Consider the following 17,053-nt stretch of genomic DNA (forward strand, 5'->3'; position numbering starts at 1 on the left):
CACGTACCTCTGTGTATGAATGTGTGCGATGGAACAGCTGCTCACGTGCGTAGCACACGACCGTACGCAACGAGCACTGGCGGGTTTTTACTTGCGTCTGATGTAACCCTGTACTTGAAGATCTAATTGACATTAAACGGCACATTTATGGAATCTCGCCATTTCCTTAAAACCCATCCTATTAGCTATGATTATTATCGGTACCCCTGTTGGTCCCATCCGATCGGTGCGATCGTCCACACGGTATCATCCCCGAGACGGAACAGGAACTACGGCAGGTGCCGCTGAGAGATTGTTCCAGGAAGCGGTCAGATTTTACTTTCCATCCGGATTATTTAAAAAAAACAGCGCAAATCTCGCCACAGAACAAGAACGCTAAACAATGCGCGTGTCGCGTAATATGTCGATTAGAACGTGATCGTGTAATACTTTCCCCGCGTGTAGTAGAATGCGCGCGCCAACATGTGGAGTGGTAATTAGTCAGCAAAATTAAAAAGCATTCCAGTGTGCATAGTTGCATTTTTCCTTTCCACCATTGGCAAACCCGGTTCATACCGGTATGGTGGGCTGATAGGCGACAGCTCCTAGTTTCACTACGTTCAGCCGTATCAGCCTCTATTGAAGTGGGTCATCAATAACCACCGCAGGACTGCATTGGTTCGCATGACCTGATGTGCGGGAATTCTGACGTCAACTTAAAACTGCATCAGTTTCAATGTACCTGGTAGGAGCTGGTGGTCACGGGCTGGACGACTGATAGGATTGTTCCTGATAATGAACCCGGATGGATAATGGTAATCTTACAGCTGAAGATTGCACGGGTTCTAACGGGTTCTAACAGGATACGGAACTCCAAGTATTTTAAACTCCAGAATTCGTGAAGAAACTGCAGAACTCTGCCGTGGAAAGTTCCTCCTAATCTCCCCCCAACAAAACCTTCCTCAATAGAACACTTCCCATTGCACCAACACACACAAACACACTATAGAAACGAAACCCATACACAAGCCCAGTGCCCACTATAATCCATTGTCGATTTAGTAGTACGGAGGGAGAACTTCGAAAGCTGCTGCAACATTAAAGTGCTACCAGATCGGGTTAGCCGTCGGTTCTCGATGACGGGCGCACAGGTGTAGTCGTGCGGTGACGGGGCCGGCCATTTCACGCTTTATCAGGCTCGAACGATCGATTGTTTCTGCATTCTATCGGGTGCCTCCGTTCAGTGCTGAGGTGCCATTCAGCGAGTCGGTTTGCCCAGTGCATGATAGGCGGTGCGTACTATAGCACGCCGTTCACCATATCCAGTGTGTTTGCCTTTGTACTTCCCTGATTCGGTTCTCACCGGGCCCATCTCACGTCGCGGCGCACGTCGATGACGGCGGTTGGCGCAGGTCGCGTGCTATTGTTTACGCGCATCAAACTCGATCGGCGCGAAAAAGCCCAACGATCGCACCAAATCATCCCATGGTAGACGGATGCGTATCCGGAAGCAGGTGGTTAAATAACGTGCAGTGAAGATAGTTTGAAACCTACAGGAAAAACCTAGTGACAGTTAAAACGCGCAACGAAATGTGTTAAAACATATTGGTTGAGAGAAAAAGGAAACAGAGGGCAATAGTTTAGAGAAAAAGATAAAAATAAGTGTGTAAGAATTGTTGCTTCTTCTGAAATCACAAAGATGGGAACCGACAATAGTTTGTCAACCGAAGGAAAACCGATCGACGGTACGAATGGGTCGGTGAAGGATTTGGAGCAGATGAAAACGTACACCGGTGAAGGAAAATCTCGTAAGTAGCTTCATATCGATTACAAATTTACAACACACACGGTGATGAACCCAATTAAAACACGCGAATTCTGCGAACTGTGAAATTCAGCAAGTCACCAGTTAAAGGGCAACTTATAACAACTATGTGGAACATTGTTCTCGATAGCTCGTTTGTTTTAGCAAGCCGTTTTAGCTACGATTCTATCACGTTAACGACCGATAAGCTTTCGATGAAGTTATTGGTGGAATGTGCAACTTAAGTATTTTTAGAACAGCAATGGAGGCATTGGCTAACCATAATTCGTTGGAATTTTCTACGCAAACGATCTATTGTTATTGAATTATTCCGATTTTGTGGAAGAAGTTTTGAATGCTATTTGGAAGCTTACGTTTGTGCTGAAAAGGTGTATTACTTTCCAAAGAGTTTAGTGAATTTGAGTGCATTTGAGTAATGAACAGAAACACGAAAATGCTTTATTTGCATTTCGGCAAACTCTGATTCGACTTACGCGGATTTTTCCCGGGTTATAGCGGTCCGCTGCCTGTAGTTTGATTGTGTGAATTCTTTGGAAACAAGAATATTTGTACGCATGTATTGGACCAGAATTAATAAAGTTGATAGTGTGCGACTCTAGAACAAACGAGGTCTGGACTTTAATTCTATAACAATTCTAAACCTGTACTACATAAGCTTTGAAAAATACATTAGATTGAATTTGTGAAAGAACAGCGAAATAAGGTATTCGTAATACAAAAACGATCACCTATTGTACCTATTGTGCAATGTCAAAAGACTCACCATAGCTCTGTGACGCCCCTGTCCGCAAATATATGCCACAAAATACATCCATTATAAAAGTTCAGTATCATTGTTGATCATCGAAGCATCATTGAATCAACTCGTTTTGAAAGGTTTATGTTTCTACTCCAAACAAACAATTCCTGTCGGTTGGAAATCTTCATTGTTGTGTACATTTTAACTGTGCACTCACTCGTACAAAGTGCCCAACTGTTTGCTAACTGGCGCTTGTTTCCGCATACTGCAATGTACAACCAGCAGAGGACATAAATGTCGGAGCACTCTGCTACGGTGGATCCGAATCGGTTCACCCCGTGTGTCCGGTAAACGTTATTCATCCAGATCGCAAATTCGCAATTCGCAATTTGCCAGATCAATATTGAATAAACGGTCTGATGGGGCTTGCTTCATGCTCGCATTAAGCGTACAGGTGCCTGTGTTGACCTTCCCCGGTTGGTAAAAACGGTACTACGGTTACAGACATAACCGTAGGTCCTTAACCTACCCGGTCACACGCAGCATGGCCGCAAAAAGCTGCTTTTTCTGGCTGATCGATGTGGGCTTTTTATCGGTTCGGTTGCCATTCTTCCGCAATATTTACGATCTTCACCGCTTGTGTTCCATCACAGTTCCGCTCGATCTGCTCACTGTTACCCGTCCAGAATGTCTGTCTACATTCGTTCTGGTATCGGTAGCGCTCTTGCACGGCTCTCCCCACGGGATTGCAAACAGAACCCGACCAATCTAAAAATCTCCCCACTCTGCGTGCAGCGAAACCGAATCCTTTCCAAAAACCTTGACCGTCCTTGGAGAGTAGAAGTCAGTGTCGACGGCACTACAACGGGCACCGAACCGAAGATATTCGTACCAAAACAAAGCATTTACACGGACCAAGGGCCGGACCAGGTGGTGGAAAAAATATGTTGCGAGGAGGCGAGCAGCAGACGGTGTTAATCAAAACAAACCAGAACTAAGAAACCGCATTAAAAAAAACGAGACCTGACCACAGCATCGTGGTTCCTTCCCACCGAAGAATCGGGATCGTGCCGAAACTTTCGCTGCGCTGTTGAAAAGGTGAAGGTAACGCGAATCAAACAAGAATTCCAACCGCTGCTGACCAATACACAAACGCGGTGGTCAAATATTCATAGCACCCGGTTCCATAATTCCTAACGCTCTCCCACCGCAGACTCCGAACTCGCGAAGGATCGCAAAATTATGCCAAGATCGCGGAACCAACCAAATTGTTTATAAACAAAACGAGTTCCGAGCGGTCCCTACGCTGTGTGTGTCTGAAGGAATTCTACTGGCAGCAATGGTTTGTCTTCTTTTCGTGAGCTTTCGAAGGCTACTTTTGGACGAGAACAGGCAACAGGTGATGTGCGCCACCACACAAAACCGCAACCGGTCCCCAAACCGAACCGTGTCCGTAAATCGACGGTAGCTATTTTGTGCCACCATTAGACGACCCTGTTACCCTGTTCTCCGGTGTGATTGAGTTTGATACGCGATCGTGCCCCACCAATGTCTCTGTTTGCCGATCGTGATGCTCTCGCAAAAACCCCCGAAAGGAAGTTGTCGTGAAGTTGACAGCTCTACAGCAAGATCTCATATCCGGACGTCTGGACACAGGCACGCACGCGCTCGCAAGATCTGTCGCGATCTTCGCCGGGGGAACATGAATCCGCGCGTCGTGCCTAAACACATCAATCAGATCGGTACGGAGTAGCGTCGGAACGTTGATGGGAAGTTCCGTTTGACATTCAGCCAGAGCCCTCGCAGCACCACCGTTAAAGTTCCGGTGGTATCGCCGATGCAATGCATGTCGTTTGATTTATGATCTTGCATACCTGAAACGTTGCTAGTTATTTTTGTATAAAGTTCAGCTCTGTTTGTCAAAGGGAGAACACGTGGGAGACGTGAGCGTGGAGACATTCATTACAGAACCTTTGGTTGAACATTCTAACGTCCACAGAGAGATGGCTTTATCACAATACCTCATGATCGGACATGATTTCTAGACGTCCGGAGGATTAGTGTGTTTGACAGATTGATTGCGTTAATATTGCCTGTCATGTGCGGCAAGCGCCCACAGAGATGAACTTATAATTAGCCAATTTGCATATTCCACTCACGGATTGAAAAGATTTAGTCAATACTGAGTCATCTAACATTATCAAAGAATGTAGAATTCTGTAAATAGAATGTATTGACAGTTGCTCTCTACTGTTGTACAACAAACGCTGGAAAGTTTCATAACCGTTAACTTGCTAGCATTGACGAGATGGGTTAATTAACCCCATCTGGCTATATTTCTTCAAGAGTCCTTAATCCACTTACAGTCCCAATAAACAACAACCGCACCGTAGCGCCAATCTGATAACCCGGCCACTTTAAGAACCATTCCATAACATCCTCTTCGGCGTACGCTCACTATCAATCAGGTCGATGCGGTTGTAAAGATAAACCGTCACGGTCGTGGTCCCAGGATGCTTGACCGGCCGATCGTGTCCCAATCAATTAGTTCATTAGTACACAACCCTAAGCCCCAACCCCCATCGGATAAAAATCAACCTCGAGTGCATTGTTCCACCGTGGTGTTATCATCAACTCGAGCGTTGCGATGGTTATCAGACAGCGTGGAGGGATTAACACCCGCAACTGCAACAAACAAATGGCGCGTGATGGCAGTTAGTGGTGATCTTTGCCGACAGTGCAGCCGCACACAACGTTGGAAATGGTGTCATCGGGCGTTTGGCACTAGCAAACAGTATGTACATAGCATCTGAAACTGTCGAGTTCAGGAATTGACCGAATGGCCCAACGGTTCTGCTCACACGTACCCATATACAGTACATTATGCCGCCGTGGATTTCCATTGCAAGGTGGTCACGTTCCAGTGGTGGCAAGGTGCAATGGTAGTTGGTGAACAGTTTATACTTCCGGTCGTCGATTTCGATCACCGCCGGGACCGCCACGGGACGTTATTTCGTGCGTCATGGCGCTATGCTTGATGAATATGTTTTGTAATCGTGTTGTTTCTGGCGATCGGTTTCGATTGACATTATTAAAAGGCTTTATAGCCTTGAAGCTGAGGTATTGTTTGTGGTGAAGTTAATTTAACCACGTACAAGTTCAAGGTATGGCCTGCTGCTGAAGACGCGGTTTCAGTACCGCAAGAATTCACGACGTTGCTTAGGAAACACCTATCACTGAAAGCGAATTCTTCAATTAGTAGCAACTGCTTCAAGAATCTGTGCTTGCTACACGATTTATTCGACATTTATAAGGTTGAGAGCTATTACCCTCACTTTAAGATCCCTCAATCTGATATTGCGGCACAGATTCTATGAGCTCATTAAGTGTGTCCCTAGATGTGATCGCTAATCTCCTGTGCCCGATCTTCAGTTCTTAGCTATTAGCATTCGTGCGGTCACATATGTTTATTGTTCCTGTCGCGTAGTAGTAAGCACCGTCATCGATTATCGCTCATCAGGACATTCAAGGGCAATCTTAGCGCTGCTAGAGGTGACCAAACGGTGGTCACGTTTCGCAACCGAACGACTCCACTTGACCGATCGGCACGGTCAAGTGTTCAATGACGGTTTCGGATATTACTTTCTCACCCAAGTGCCGTAAAGAAATTGTTCAAAATTTACAATGTTTGCAGCGCCCACACACTCCATGTTCTTCTCCGGTGAATAAATAGTAAGTGAAGCACACTGTCCCTTTATCGATCGTGGATTCTCCCGCACGCTTAAGGTGGCTACCGACTGTTTGTCAGGGAATTTGTTTGCTGTTTGATTTCTTCGGTTCGGTGCACACACATACTTCATCCATACAATCTGATAACGATGGACTGAATTGCTTATTGCCTGGCGGTTTTTATCGATATTTCCACCCAAGGCGTCACCGTGATGCAATAACCACCGGAGACTCGATTTGAGTGTGATTAGTTGATAGGAAATATAGAACAGCGACACATTCGGTGGTCGAAAGCAAGAGCAAGCAGCCCTAGTTCTAAACCATCATGGTTCGGAATCGTAAAGACGAAGGTATTTTAATCGCATTTTTATTACGGATTATAGTCGTAGTGTAATTTCCTGTCGGAGTAATTTTTAATCACAGTTCAATGTGTTGAGTGCAAAATAGAATAACAAACATCCTCGTGTATACAACGATCGACTAGTAGAGTTAAAATATTAAAAAAGGAACATTCATAGTGTACGATAGAAGCAAGTGTACTACTACAGTACGTAACAAAACACCGGGAAACGGAAGTAATCGAGGGGGAGAGTGAAAAAACAACGATTCATTTGTTTTTAGTGCTACAGAAAACATTGCTGCTATAATAAATCCCATCGGTCGAATGAGTGTCGGATGAGCAAATGTCAAACTGTTTATAGCAAATGTACTACCTTTCGGCTATAAAGCTTATTATTCGTGCTTGTGGAGTCAATATTAGTTCTGCTTACTTTGTTGGGTATGTTATTCACACCCAATTTTACGATGATTACGTTCCTAAACCGCAAACAAACCGTCAAGATCGTGTATTTGAGGATTGTAAAGATTGGCATTAGAGCCGTCACCTCCTGCGGCGTGTGTTATGATAAGCGAAGGATTTACCAACTGGCAGCACTGAATATAGCAATCGTTCTACGATAAAACATAGGTGTGTCAATGGGCCCTGATACGGGTGTGCAAGAATGTCCAATAGAGGTTTACATTGAGAATTGTGTCACAGAAATTTTGCTTAAATTTACCCAATTAAGTCCCACAAACACACGGCCTGTTCGGCCGGTGGGGCGATTGACTTGGTTAGAGGTTTGTCTACTCCCCACTGAAGGAAGTCCTTCGTATCGTTCGCTTTATCACCGGCGCATTATGCATATTTTAGGTGATTAACATTTATTACAGACACAGCGACGTTATCGGAACCGGTCCCCACTCAACATAGTGGAGGGGAAGCAGTTTTAACAAGCCATAAACCGAGTTTGCTGTGGCTTTGTTACTATAAACTGCCAGATTTATAATGTTTAACATAAAATTTCGAAGTTTATTCGAAGCTGTCGAGCCATCAAAACAATTATCTTCGATTAGCCAAGCTTTGGGCAGTAGGTTTTCTAGATTCTAGCACCACAGCTCATTGTGATAAGATGCATACATGTGCACAACAACAGCTGAGCACGTGTTTTTATGCCCCAGCATGTTAGATGAGTATCGCGGTCATTCTCTTTATTATACCCCATGTTTAGGTGGCTGAGTTTGTATATAATTGGATCAGTCGAAGCCAACACTCTCCAAACAACCTTTCACTGGTATGAAGCAGCCAATGGAAGTGAATTGTTTTAAAATGTTTAATTTAATTGAATAGATACCTGCTTGTACTAATGAAATTAGGATGGTAATATTAGGCTTTGAGATAATTTAGTAATTTATTTATTATTTTTCGATTATTTCGATTGAAGAAACCACAAAAATTGGAGCAAGTTTATTTAAATCTTGTTCAATCGAATCAGATGTTCCCGAGTACCAGAAGGATGATGCGAAACAGAAAAAAATAGTTATAATTTCATAAAACTGCATAACAAAACACTCAAAATGCAACAACGCCTTGCAAACCCCTGAAGTGCACAACCCGAGAGAGAAAAGATTGTTTTCGCGCTCTTAGTCCCGCTAAACAGAGAGAGCTTCATATTGTTTACGTGTATGGTTTCCATAGTACAGAGCGAGAGAGGCTACTTGGTGCAACAAGCCACAAAAGCAACAGGTAAACGCTCGGCGAAAAAAAAGAGAGATATCTTTCCTCGCGAGAGAATCACAGACCGCGCGCTGCATTGGTATGCGTTGAGCTTCAGTCATGCGTGTGTGCGGTCAAACAGCTGCTGTGTAAAATAAACACACTCCCAGCGGGTCTACAAAGCGCCCACAAAACACTTGCAATCACAGCAAATCGCAAGATTTGCGAAACATATCGTCCGTGATAGCCTACCAGTTCGGTCAGCTTGCAGCCGCTTTACTAGCAAAAGTTTCGCGACAAAATAAAGGTTCCATCGTGTTACCGGGAGCGTACTGGATAAAAGAAATGCAGCACGCACCGAATACGTGAAAGTTATTGTTTCGTGGCAGATTGGTATCTTGTTGACAGTGTTGAAGCCATATTTATGTAGCGATTAACGCAGCACAGTGCCTTTGTTTTACTGCTGTGTTCCATCGCCACCACCGCATGATAATACGCGACCGTCGGAAACAACTTTATCATTTGTTCTGCTAACTTCGATCCGTATACCATATGGCCCAACGATAGTGCATGTCTACTATGACCTACCACGCACGTCCAGGAAGTGGAAACCTTAGATATTTTTAGAAGAAATAATCGAAAAATATGATGCGTGCGGCAGCTGCACTTCAGCGTAACGCATTGTAACGCAAATAAAAGACAAAGGCCGTAACCACTGATGCCCCGGTTCGTTGGTTGGGTTGAGTTTGAAAAGCGCGACCAGCGAGACGTGAAAACCTTAAGCCACGATGCCCTTCTGTTGTGGTTGCTGCGGGGACTCCACCTCAGAATACGAATATCGCCCTATAGGAGTGCCACAGCCACGTAATGATTAGCTGCATAGCTTTAGTCAAGTTTTCTACACGAAAAACGATAACCACAGCTCTTCTGTGAGTGATCCACCTTTCTAACTTGATTTTCTTTCTACTTGTCTCACACAGCAAGCGGTTTTGGTGCGCGCCATGTACAAACACTGTTGCTATTCTTCGGTCTCACGGTGGCCTACGCGTTGCGCGTTAACCTTTCCGTCGCGATCGTGGCAATGGTCGATCGGCATGCCGTCAACAAGGACTTTGAGGATTTTAACTGGAACGAAGAGACGAAATCGATCATCCTGAGCAGCTTCTTCTGGGGGTACGTGGTAACGCAGATACCTGCCGGTCAGATGGCGCAACGGTTTGGTCCAAAGATTCTACTACTGTTCTCGATTGGCATCTGCTCAATGCTGGCAGTATTGACACCCTTCTGTGCCCATGCCGGTGATGCAAAGGTAAGCATAATCGGTAGCTTATTAATTTTATTTAAAAATAACGTTGGTTTTCCACTTCTTGCAGGCAGTTATCGGTTTGAGGATAGTGCAGGGTTTGAGTCAGGGATTTATTTTTCCCTCCACACACACGATGCTGTCACGGTGGGCACCGGCATCGGAACGTGGTCGACTCGGTACACTCAGCTACGCAGGCGCTCAGTTTGGTACGGTGATAATGCTAGCGGTTAGCGGATTTCTCGCCTCTTCGAGCATGGGCTGGCCGAGCATATTTTACATTTCGGGCGCAGCTGGAATCTTGTGGTCGGTAGCGTGGTTCTTCTACGGTAGCAACTCACCGGCCGAGTATCGTGGAATTGCTCCGGAGGAACGTGAGTTTATTGAGAGCTCGTTCGGACCGCAAGATCACAGCCGCCGTATCGTGACGCCCTGGATTGCCATCATAACATCCGCACCGATGATTGCGCTTACGATCGCGCATATGGCTCACAACTGGGGCTTCTGGACGTTGCTAACGGAGATGCCCACGTACATGAAGGAAGTGCTAGAACTGGACATCAAAAAGAACGCTCTGCTGTCCTCACTGCCGTATTTAGTGATGTGGATTCTAAGCTTCGTGTTTAGCGCACTGTCGGATTTCCTTATCAACCGGCAGTATCTGTCGCGTGTGGTTAGCCGCAAGCTGTTCAACACGATCGGTCTGTGGATTCCGATGGCTGCCTTGCTGGGACTCGCCTTTGTGCCAAAGGGTGGATCGGATCTTGCGATCGTGCTGCTTACGCTGGCGGTTGGTATCAATTCGGCGACGTATTTGGGCTTCCAGGTGAACCATATCGATCTCGCTCCCAACCATGCGGGCACGATGATGGGCATCACGAACTGTGCGGCCAACATTATGTCCATTATTGCACCGCTCATCGTGGGACAAGTGATAACGGACGCGGTAAGAGCGAGAGACTATTATTATCCTCTTCTTCGGGAAGATCCTTCCACCGATACAGATCTTATATATATAATTATCTTACTACTTCGTGTTACATTACAGACTGATCCTATACAGTGGCGCTGGGTGTTTTACATTGCCGCCGGAGTGTATTTCTCCGGTAATCTTATTTTCATCATCTTCGGCCAGGCTGATATTCAGTCGTGGAATCAACCTGAATCACCGATTCCTCGTACCATATCCAATGCTAATGGTATGTATTAGAGATGCGAATAAAAGCTTATTTGCGAGAATTTGACTGGAGGGAGTGAGTTAGAATAAAGAGTAAAGTATTTAACTCATTTACGATTAAATTATTCAACAAAGTGAGTTGATTTAAGATTTAATTCTTCGTGCTGACTATCAATTCACTTTCGATTTGAGTAACTCACTAGTGATTCAAATGTGAGTGAACTGTGGGTCATTACCAAAAACTAATCTCAAACCTGCTCTCTCATGATTACAAGCACTGTAATAATTTAATACGCAATTGAGTTAAATCACAATAGAATTATAAAAACTTTTCGCCGTAATTTATATAAACTCACTCTCTAGTAAGATTTAATTTACTCACTCATTCTACTATCTATTATACTCTTCTATCTAAATTTGATTTTTACACTTCAGAAACCCAATCTGCACGGAATGCAAACAATACGACAAGCAACGTGAACCATAGCGATTGAACAAATTGAAATGGAGGGGCTTTTTCTAGTCCACCTATCAAACACTTGGGGGTAAACGATATACGCAACAATGCAGAAACCGTCTAAAACCGTAATACCATGAACCGAAAAAGATAGGAACTGCGTTACAGGATCAAAGAAGAGGTGTGATAAAACGTACTGGGAATTTTCTCGTTGTAGTCATATCATTTAGTATTATAAGAAAAAGTACGAAAAAGGGATTTACACTAAAAACCTCCCCGCCTAAAGGGAGAAATCTTTCCAGAAACAACTAAGCGACAGAAAGAGGCGTGAAAAAGGCACACGCGACGTTGCTTTTTTAATCTTTAGGCTGAAGTTGTATCATCGTAGAAAGATTGGCTATATTTATAAAAATGTTATGTTAATAAAAACAAAAATACTAAATGCGATCGAATGCATTTGAAAGAATTGAGCCTTGCATACAAACGTGCACATGAGATCGACGTGTTTAGTGCTTTCTGTGTGGTATTGGTGACCGGTTGTCTAGAGCAGCTTTTTGTTCACCTTTCTTCCCACCTTAAGAATTACGTAGATCAGATACATACTGCCGATCCAGCTGACAATGATGGTGGCCGGTAGTACGAAGCTGTACGATGCACTATTCCCGACCGGAATCAGGACACTTATTACCGTAGGTAGGTTCTAAAACGAAAGAATAAACAATGATGTAGTTTTGCACAACATGCAAAGAGCCGTACACCAATAGCCTACATTGAATTCCATCTCATCCCATTCACATAATTCCGCCTGATCTAGCTTATCGTAGTCTTCAATCTCCGCACTGTCCGAGCAGGGTAGATTCGCTTTCCCAACCGTTCGTAGTGGATACTTGCTTGCATGCACATTACTGCACCGCACATACAGTGTGGGACTTTCCACTTGAATCCGTTCGAACCTTGCAAAGCAAACAAACGGTGTTAAATATTGCACCAGATAACGATACACTTGCAAAAGGAACGAGGCTATGCAAATAAACCACACATACTTGCGCCCGGACGGATCGTGATAGCGGAAATGGATCGGTAGCGTAATGTTGATTTCCCTCCGCACCGATTCGTACAAGTACACGGTGAACGGGTACGATTTACTGGCCGGTTTTTCCACGTCGACGTACAAAGGCACGTAGCTGTTGATTTTGTGGAAGCGCTTCATATCCACCAACTGGTCCGTGTTCACGTAGATTGCTGCCGGTAGCTGCTGTACGAGCAATAGCTCACACGACATACGTCCGATGCCACCAAACCGAAGGCCATAATGTATATCACTATGTGGAAAGACAATTTACCTGTTGTATCAATAACTACATCCACTATTCCACTGTAACTTACCGATGAAAACCACTGTTGTGTATGGCAACATTAAGAAAAGCGCTCAATGCTTCCGACGTGGGAATGCAAACAGTTAACGCTAGCACTGCACTTATGGCTTGGATTGTACTCGTAGTTGAAACCATTGTCAGACAATCCTTATGGGATCGTAGCGGGAAGGAACTAAACGCGAGAGATACTTCCTAATGGAGAAATTAGGTGATCCATTCGCGTAAATTGCACAAGTGCGGCTTGTTCTGTTGAGTATTTGTTTACAATGGCACGATGTGACAGCCGGTACAAATGTCAGACCGCAAACTGGCAGTTTTCCATTTGTTTTGTTTACTTCAATTTTTCCTCAGTTCGTTTTTCGAACGACATGTCGCAAGAACAGGTTTATTTAATATTTCAAATTGTTGTTAACGAAAACTATTCAATTTAAGATTCCAAATGAAGTTTATTTCATTTCAAAACATTATCGGGAGATTGTGGTACAAGCAGAACGTATGATGAACAATAACTTATATAGAAATTTCAAAGAATGAACAGACCCTGTCTAATCACTGCAGTTCCACGCGACAAATTGGCTTGTTATATTCGATGCAAAAGGCTGTACGGCTGCTTTATTGCAAACGATATGGTTCTCTAAATGCACTGGACAATTCCAATTCAGCTTAAAACTGATCTTCTCCGCGAGCATACTCGTCACGCAGCTTTGATAGCTTTGTTACCAAATCGTCCACTGATACCTCGCCATGGACCTTGTTGTCGCGTGTGCGCACATTTACCGTTTCCGAGCCTCGTTCTTTCTCGCCAACCACTGTAAAAATAATTAAATTAACATTAACTTCCAACCACAGCAATTGTCTTCGAAATGCTTACCCAATATAAAGTTAAACTGTGCCAACTGTGCGTTGCGGATTTTCTTGTTCATAGTATCGCCCGCATCCAGATCGGCCTCTACCATAAACCCGGCCTCGTGCAGCCGCTGCCGCACCTTGTCCGCATAATCATCGTACATCGGTCCGACCGGGACCACCATCACCTGCCGTGGGGACAACCAGAACGGCCACTTGCCGGCATAATTTTCCGTCAGGATGGCAATCATACGTTCCACCGAGCCCAGCACCGCACGGTGAATGATGACCGGTCGTTTCTTTTCCCCATTGTCGTCGATGTAGTTCAGGTTGAACCGAATCGGCAGTTGGAAATCGAGCTGAATCGTAGCACATTGATGGTTTCGCTTGAGCGCATCCATAATCGTAATGTCAATCTTCGGACCGTAGAACGCACCATCGCCCGGATTTTCTTTCCACGGTTCGCCAAACTTATCGAGTGAGTCGGCAAGCGCTTTTTCCGCCTCGTTCCACACCTCAATCTCACCCAGATACTTCTCGGGCCGTGTGGAGAGGACCAAATTGAAGGTAAATCCAAAGACCGTGTACACGTGTCGCAAAAAGTCCAAACAGCCGGTAATTTCTTCACGAATTTGTTCCGGCATGCAGAAGATATGTGCATCATCCTGCTGGAATCGACGTACACGCGTCAATCCGGTCAGTGCGCCGGACAGCTCATTGCGATGAAGCACACCAAAATCCGCCATACGCAGTGGCAACTCACGCCACGATCGGTTCCGATGGTCAAACATTAAACAATGCCCCGGACAGTTCATTGGCTTCAACGCGAACGTTTCCTTTTCGCTCTCGAACGAAAACATATTCTCCGCGTAGTGCTGCCAGTGACCGGACGTTTGCCACAGCTTCGCGTTGTAAATATTCGGTGAAATAACTTCCTGGAAGCCACGCTTACGGTACTCGCTCCGAATGAAACCCATCAGCGTGTTGTAGATGTGGGCACCTTTCGGTTGGAAAAAGCACGACCCGGGTGACAGTTCGTGGAAGAAGAACAGTTCCTGCTCCTTGCCCAACTTCCGATGGTCACGTTTGGCCGCCTCTTCCTGAATTTTTTCCCATTCCTTCAGCTGCTTCGGATCAGGGAACGAAATTCCGTACACGCGCTGCAGTGTTTCCGCATCCGCCTTACCCTCCCAGTAGGTGGCCGAGTTCTTCACCACCTTTAACGCCTTCACCTTGCCCGTGTTTCGTACATGCGGCCCACGGCACAGATCAATTAAGGGGCCACACCGGTACACCGTTGTAGTGTCGGTTGTTACTTTCTCGTTCAAAATACGCACTTTAAACTGGTTGTACTCGAACATGCGTAAAAGATCGGCTTTCTTCATTACCAGCCGCTCAAACGGTTGTTTCTCCTTTACGATGCGCTTAACCTCCGATTCCAGCGTACCGTAATCCTGGTTAGAAATTCCACTACCCTCCAGGAACATGTCGTAGTAGAACCCGTTCTCGATCGGTGGCCCGTAACAGAGGTGACCACCGTAACGATTTTCCATCGCTTCCCCTAGGATGTGGGCCGAACTGTGCCAGAATACGGCTTGCGCGTCAGGATCGTCGAACTTGAGCAGCTGCAGCTTACAGTCACCCTCGAGCGGACGGTCCAGATCCCACAATTCGTTGTTTACGCGCGAAATCACGGTATTATCCGCCAATCCCTGGCTGATTCCTCTTGCCACGTCGTACGGTGTTGTTTGCCAGCTTAATCCATCCACCTGCTTGCCATCGGGTAACGTTACCTTGATGGGAGTCTTCTCTTTCTTCTCCAGTTCCTCCTTGTACTGAGCCATCAGCTCATCATAGATCTTGATCCGGTGATCAATGAATTCCGGCCCATCTTTGGATGCTCCACCGGCATTCGAAGCCTGACCGGCCTGAGCGGTTTCGACGGCTGCTGCTATCGATAGAAACAAGTGGGAAGTATTGCATCAGAATAGTTGCACGCAGTATTTATCATATCCGCACTCCACTATTATGCGTCATACCTTTTTCCGCTGCAGCATTCTTCTGTTTCTCCTTCTTCGCCTTACTTGCCTACAAATAGAAGAACATCCGTCTGTTAACATCGTAAAACCTTGCAAATATGTGTATTCGTGCTTATTTCTAAATAAACAACTAAATAAAATCGTTTCCATTGTGCTGCTCGGAGGCAGTGTGACGTTAGTTATTCGTCCTCCTCAAAAAAGGCCACCCATTCTCCCCATGCGCAATGTAGAGGTTATGTCACTATTGTGTACGCTACGGAACATAAGCGGAATTCCCCATCGCACCGTCGATGTGCGCTTTCAGAAGACATCAATGTAAAACAAGAAAAGAAAACACATTCCAAGCAAAAAATAAAACATTTATGCTTTGTCGACTAACGAACCAGTGTAGCAAAAGGACGATTCTTGCCGGAATGCTGATTTCCAATAGTAGGCTGCGCCAATCGATGCAACTGCCGTAACATCAACCATTCCCGGCTACCATTTCCACGGTACGCAATCCGAACACCGGTCACCAGCGACCATCGTGCACATCGGCCCGCCAACACACCGACTGTCTGTTGCATTTTTGCTTAACTTTTACTCTACTTTGCACATTTAGCGTCAGTTTTACAGGCGGATGCACTTTTCCTTCACTGTTGCCGAAACACAACACGTTGGCAGATGATGGTACACGGTCACCGCACACCACACGGCGCTAATGATAGGTTTAAGAATAGGGATGTTTTAACTCATGCCTTTTGTTTGTTCAAATCCAGCTTTTCCATCTCGGCGACTGGAGCGTTTTCCGACATTTTCTTCACCTTTAGCTTTTGTGAGCACTTCTCCAGAACACCTGAATTCAATTGATTCGCAAATAAAAATCCCTTTTCCTGGCTTTTGCAGTCGTGGGGAAAGGTCGTTTTGACAGTTGTTCGGTGGAGACGCTGTCAAATCATCGATCTCAAGCACGGTCGACACAGAGTTGGAAACTGGAATTCTTTCAAAGGGCAAAGGGCTGGAGAGGAATCGATGAAACGTTTCATCGATCAGGTTTTTGGATGATTCTCCTTGCGTTTTTTTTTCTTTTGTAAAAATGGGTTTTAAAACAATCTTGCTTAAGAAAGTTCTATAGAAATTAAGTTAAATTTCATGTTCCGTCACTCTTTTACATTTTTGGATAGCCAAAGATAAACTATATCCTATGATGATGATGTCCATTCCAGTTGCAGCTCCAGTGGATGCCGTACACGTATTGCATCATATCAGGGACATATGCTGCCTATCCCGTTGCACCAATCAGAAGCAAACTTCCCACTTTTGTAGTCACGTTTTCACACAGATAAACGACAAATTAACTGTATGCCACATTAATATTGGGCACCCATGTGCATCTATTTATATGTGGAAATTATGACCGAACACCGGTAGCCATTGAACGTGTCCGCATGTTACAACGTGTGCTACCCTTTTCCTGATCCTTACCTTGTTGTTTTTACCCATTACAATGGCGTTCTTCTAGTGCCTGTTGGTTGTAAAACAGCTTGCACACCCAAAAAATAACCCGGA

General features: G+C 45.0%; 3 protein-coding genes across 9 annotated transcripts; 1 reads left to right on the top strand and 2 right to left on the bottom strand.

Annotated features, from left to right (window-relative positions):
• Window positions 1-1,373: 1,373 nt before the first annotated feature.
• On the top strand, window positions 1,374-11,515 carry LOC128300399 (putative inorganic phosphate cotransporter). Of its 3 annotated transcripts, none has more exons than XM_053036437.1 (5): window positions 1,374-1,787; window positions 9,288-9,616; window positions 9,681-10,556; window positions 10,659-10,809; window positions 11,223-11,515. In XM_053036437.1, exons 1-5 carry the CDS (start codon window positions 1,679-1,681, stop codon window positions 11,279-11,281), a joined length of 1,524 nt encoding a protein of 507 aa, XP_052892397.1. In that variant the 5' UTR covers window positions 1,374-1,678; the 3' UTR covers window positions 11,282-11,515. The 3 variants fall into 3 exon arrangements, with proteins under 3 accessions (XP_052892397.1, XP_052892399.1, XP_052892398.1); XM_053036439.1 differs by lacking the exon at window positions 1,374-1,787 and adding an exon at window positions 6,504-6,622; XM_053036438.1 differs by lacking the exon at window positions 1,374-1,787 and adding an exon at window positions 8,572-9,171.
• Window positions 11,516-11,703: 188 nt separating this feature from the next.
• Window positions 11,704-12,863, bottom strand: LOC128300402 (phosphatidylinositol-glycan biosynthesis class X protein). The gene is made up of 4 exons (XM_053036440.1): window positions 12,631-12,863; window positions 12,288-12,566; window positions 12,014-12,197; window positions 11,704-11,944 (listed from the first exon to the last, which is right to left on the bottom strand). The coding sequence occupies exons 1-4, from the start codon at window positions 12,753-12,755 to the stop codon at window positions 11,786-11,788; spliced, it is 747 nt and encodes a 248-aa protein (XP_052892400.1). The 5' UTR covers window positions 12,756-12,863; the 3' UTR covers window positions 11,704-11,785.
• Window positions 12,864-13,052: 189 nt separating this feature from the next.
• On the bottom strand, window positions 13,053-16,995 carry LOC128300750 (threonine--tRNA ligase 1, cytoplasmic). Of its 5 annotated transcripts, none has more exons than XM_053036932.1 (4): window positions 16,970-16,995; window positions 15,506-15,554; window positions 13,492-15,414; window positions 13,053-13,429 (listed from the first exon to the last, which is right to left on the bottom strand). In XM_053036932.1, exons 1-4 carry the CDS (start codon window positions 16,985-16,987, stop codon window positions 13,284-13,286), a joined length of 2,136 nt encoding a protein of 711 aa, XP_052892892.1. In that variant the 5' UTR covers window positions 16,988-16,995; the 3' UTR covers window positions 13,053-13,283. The 5 variants fall into 5 exon arrangements, with proteins under 5 accessions (XP_052892892.1, XP_052892891.1, XP_052892890.1 ...); XM_053036931.1 differs by lacking the exon at window positions 16,970-16,995 and adding an exon at window positions 16,243-16,372; XM_053036930.1 differs by lacking the exon at window positions 16,970-16,995 and adding an exon at window positions 16,243-16,372 and having other exon boundaries at window positions 13,492-15,417.
• Between the last annotated feature and the right edge of the window lie 58 nt (window positions 16,996-17,053).

Source organism: Anopheles moucheti, chromosome 3, assembly GCF_943734755.1.
Source record: "Anopheles moucheti chromosome 3, idAnoMoucSN_F20_07, whole genome shotgun sequence".
NCBI classification, from domain to species: Eukaryota; Metazoa; Arthropoda; class Insecta; order Diptera; family Culicidae; genus Anopheles; species Anopheles moucheti.

Bases quoted from the DNA above. Each gene is read 5' to 3' on its own strand.
- LOC128300399 (XM_053036437.1), top strand. From the start codon at position 1,679: ATGGGAACCGACAATAGTTTGTCAACCGAAGGAAAACCGATCGACGGT. The intron at 1,788-9,287 runs GTAAGTAGCTTC...TGTCTCACACAG, and splicing joins CACCGGTGAAGGAAAATCTC to CAAGCGGTTTTGGTGCGCGC. The intron at 10,557-10,658 runs GTAAGAGCGAGA...GTTACATTACAG, and splicing joins GACAAGTGATAACGGACGCG to ACTGATCCTATACAGTGGCG.
- LOC128300402 (XM_053036440.1), bottom strand. From the start codon at position 12,755: ATGGTTTCAACTACGAGTACAATCCAAGCCATAAGTGCAGTGCTAGCG. The intron at 12,198-12,287 runs GTATGTGTGGTT...TTGCTTTGCAAG, and splicing joins CACGATCCGTCCGGGCGCAA to GTTCGAACGGATTCAAGTGG. The intron at 11,945-12,013 runs GTAGGCTATTGG...CTTTCGTTTTAG, and splicing joins GGGATGAGATGGAATTCAAT to AACCTACCTACGGTAATAAG.
- LOC128300750 (XM_053036928.1), bottom strand. From the start codon at position 16,071: ATGCAACAGACAGTCGGTGTGTTGGCGGGCCGATGTGCACGATGGTCG. The intron at 15,418-15,505 runs GTATGACGCATA...TTCTATCGATAG, and splicing joins GAATGCTGCAGCGGAAAAAG to CAGCAGCCGTCGAAACCGCT. The intron at 13,430-13,491 runs GTAAGCATTTCG...TTATTTTTACAG, and splicing joins ACAGTTTAACTTTATATTGG to TGGTTGGCGAGAAAGAACGA.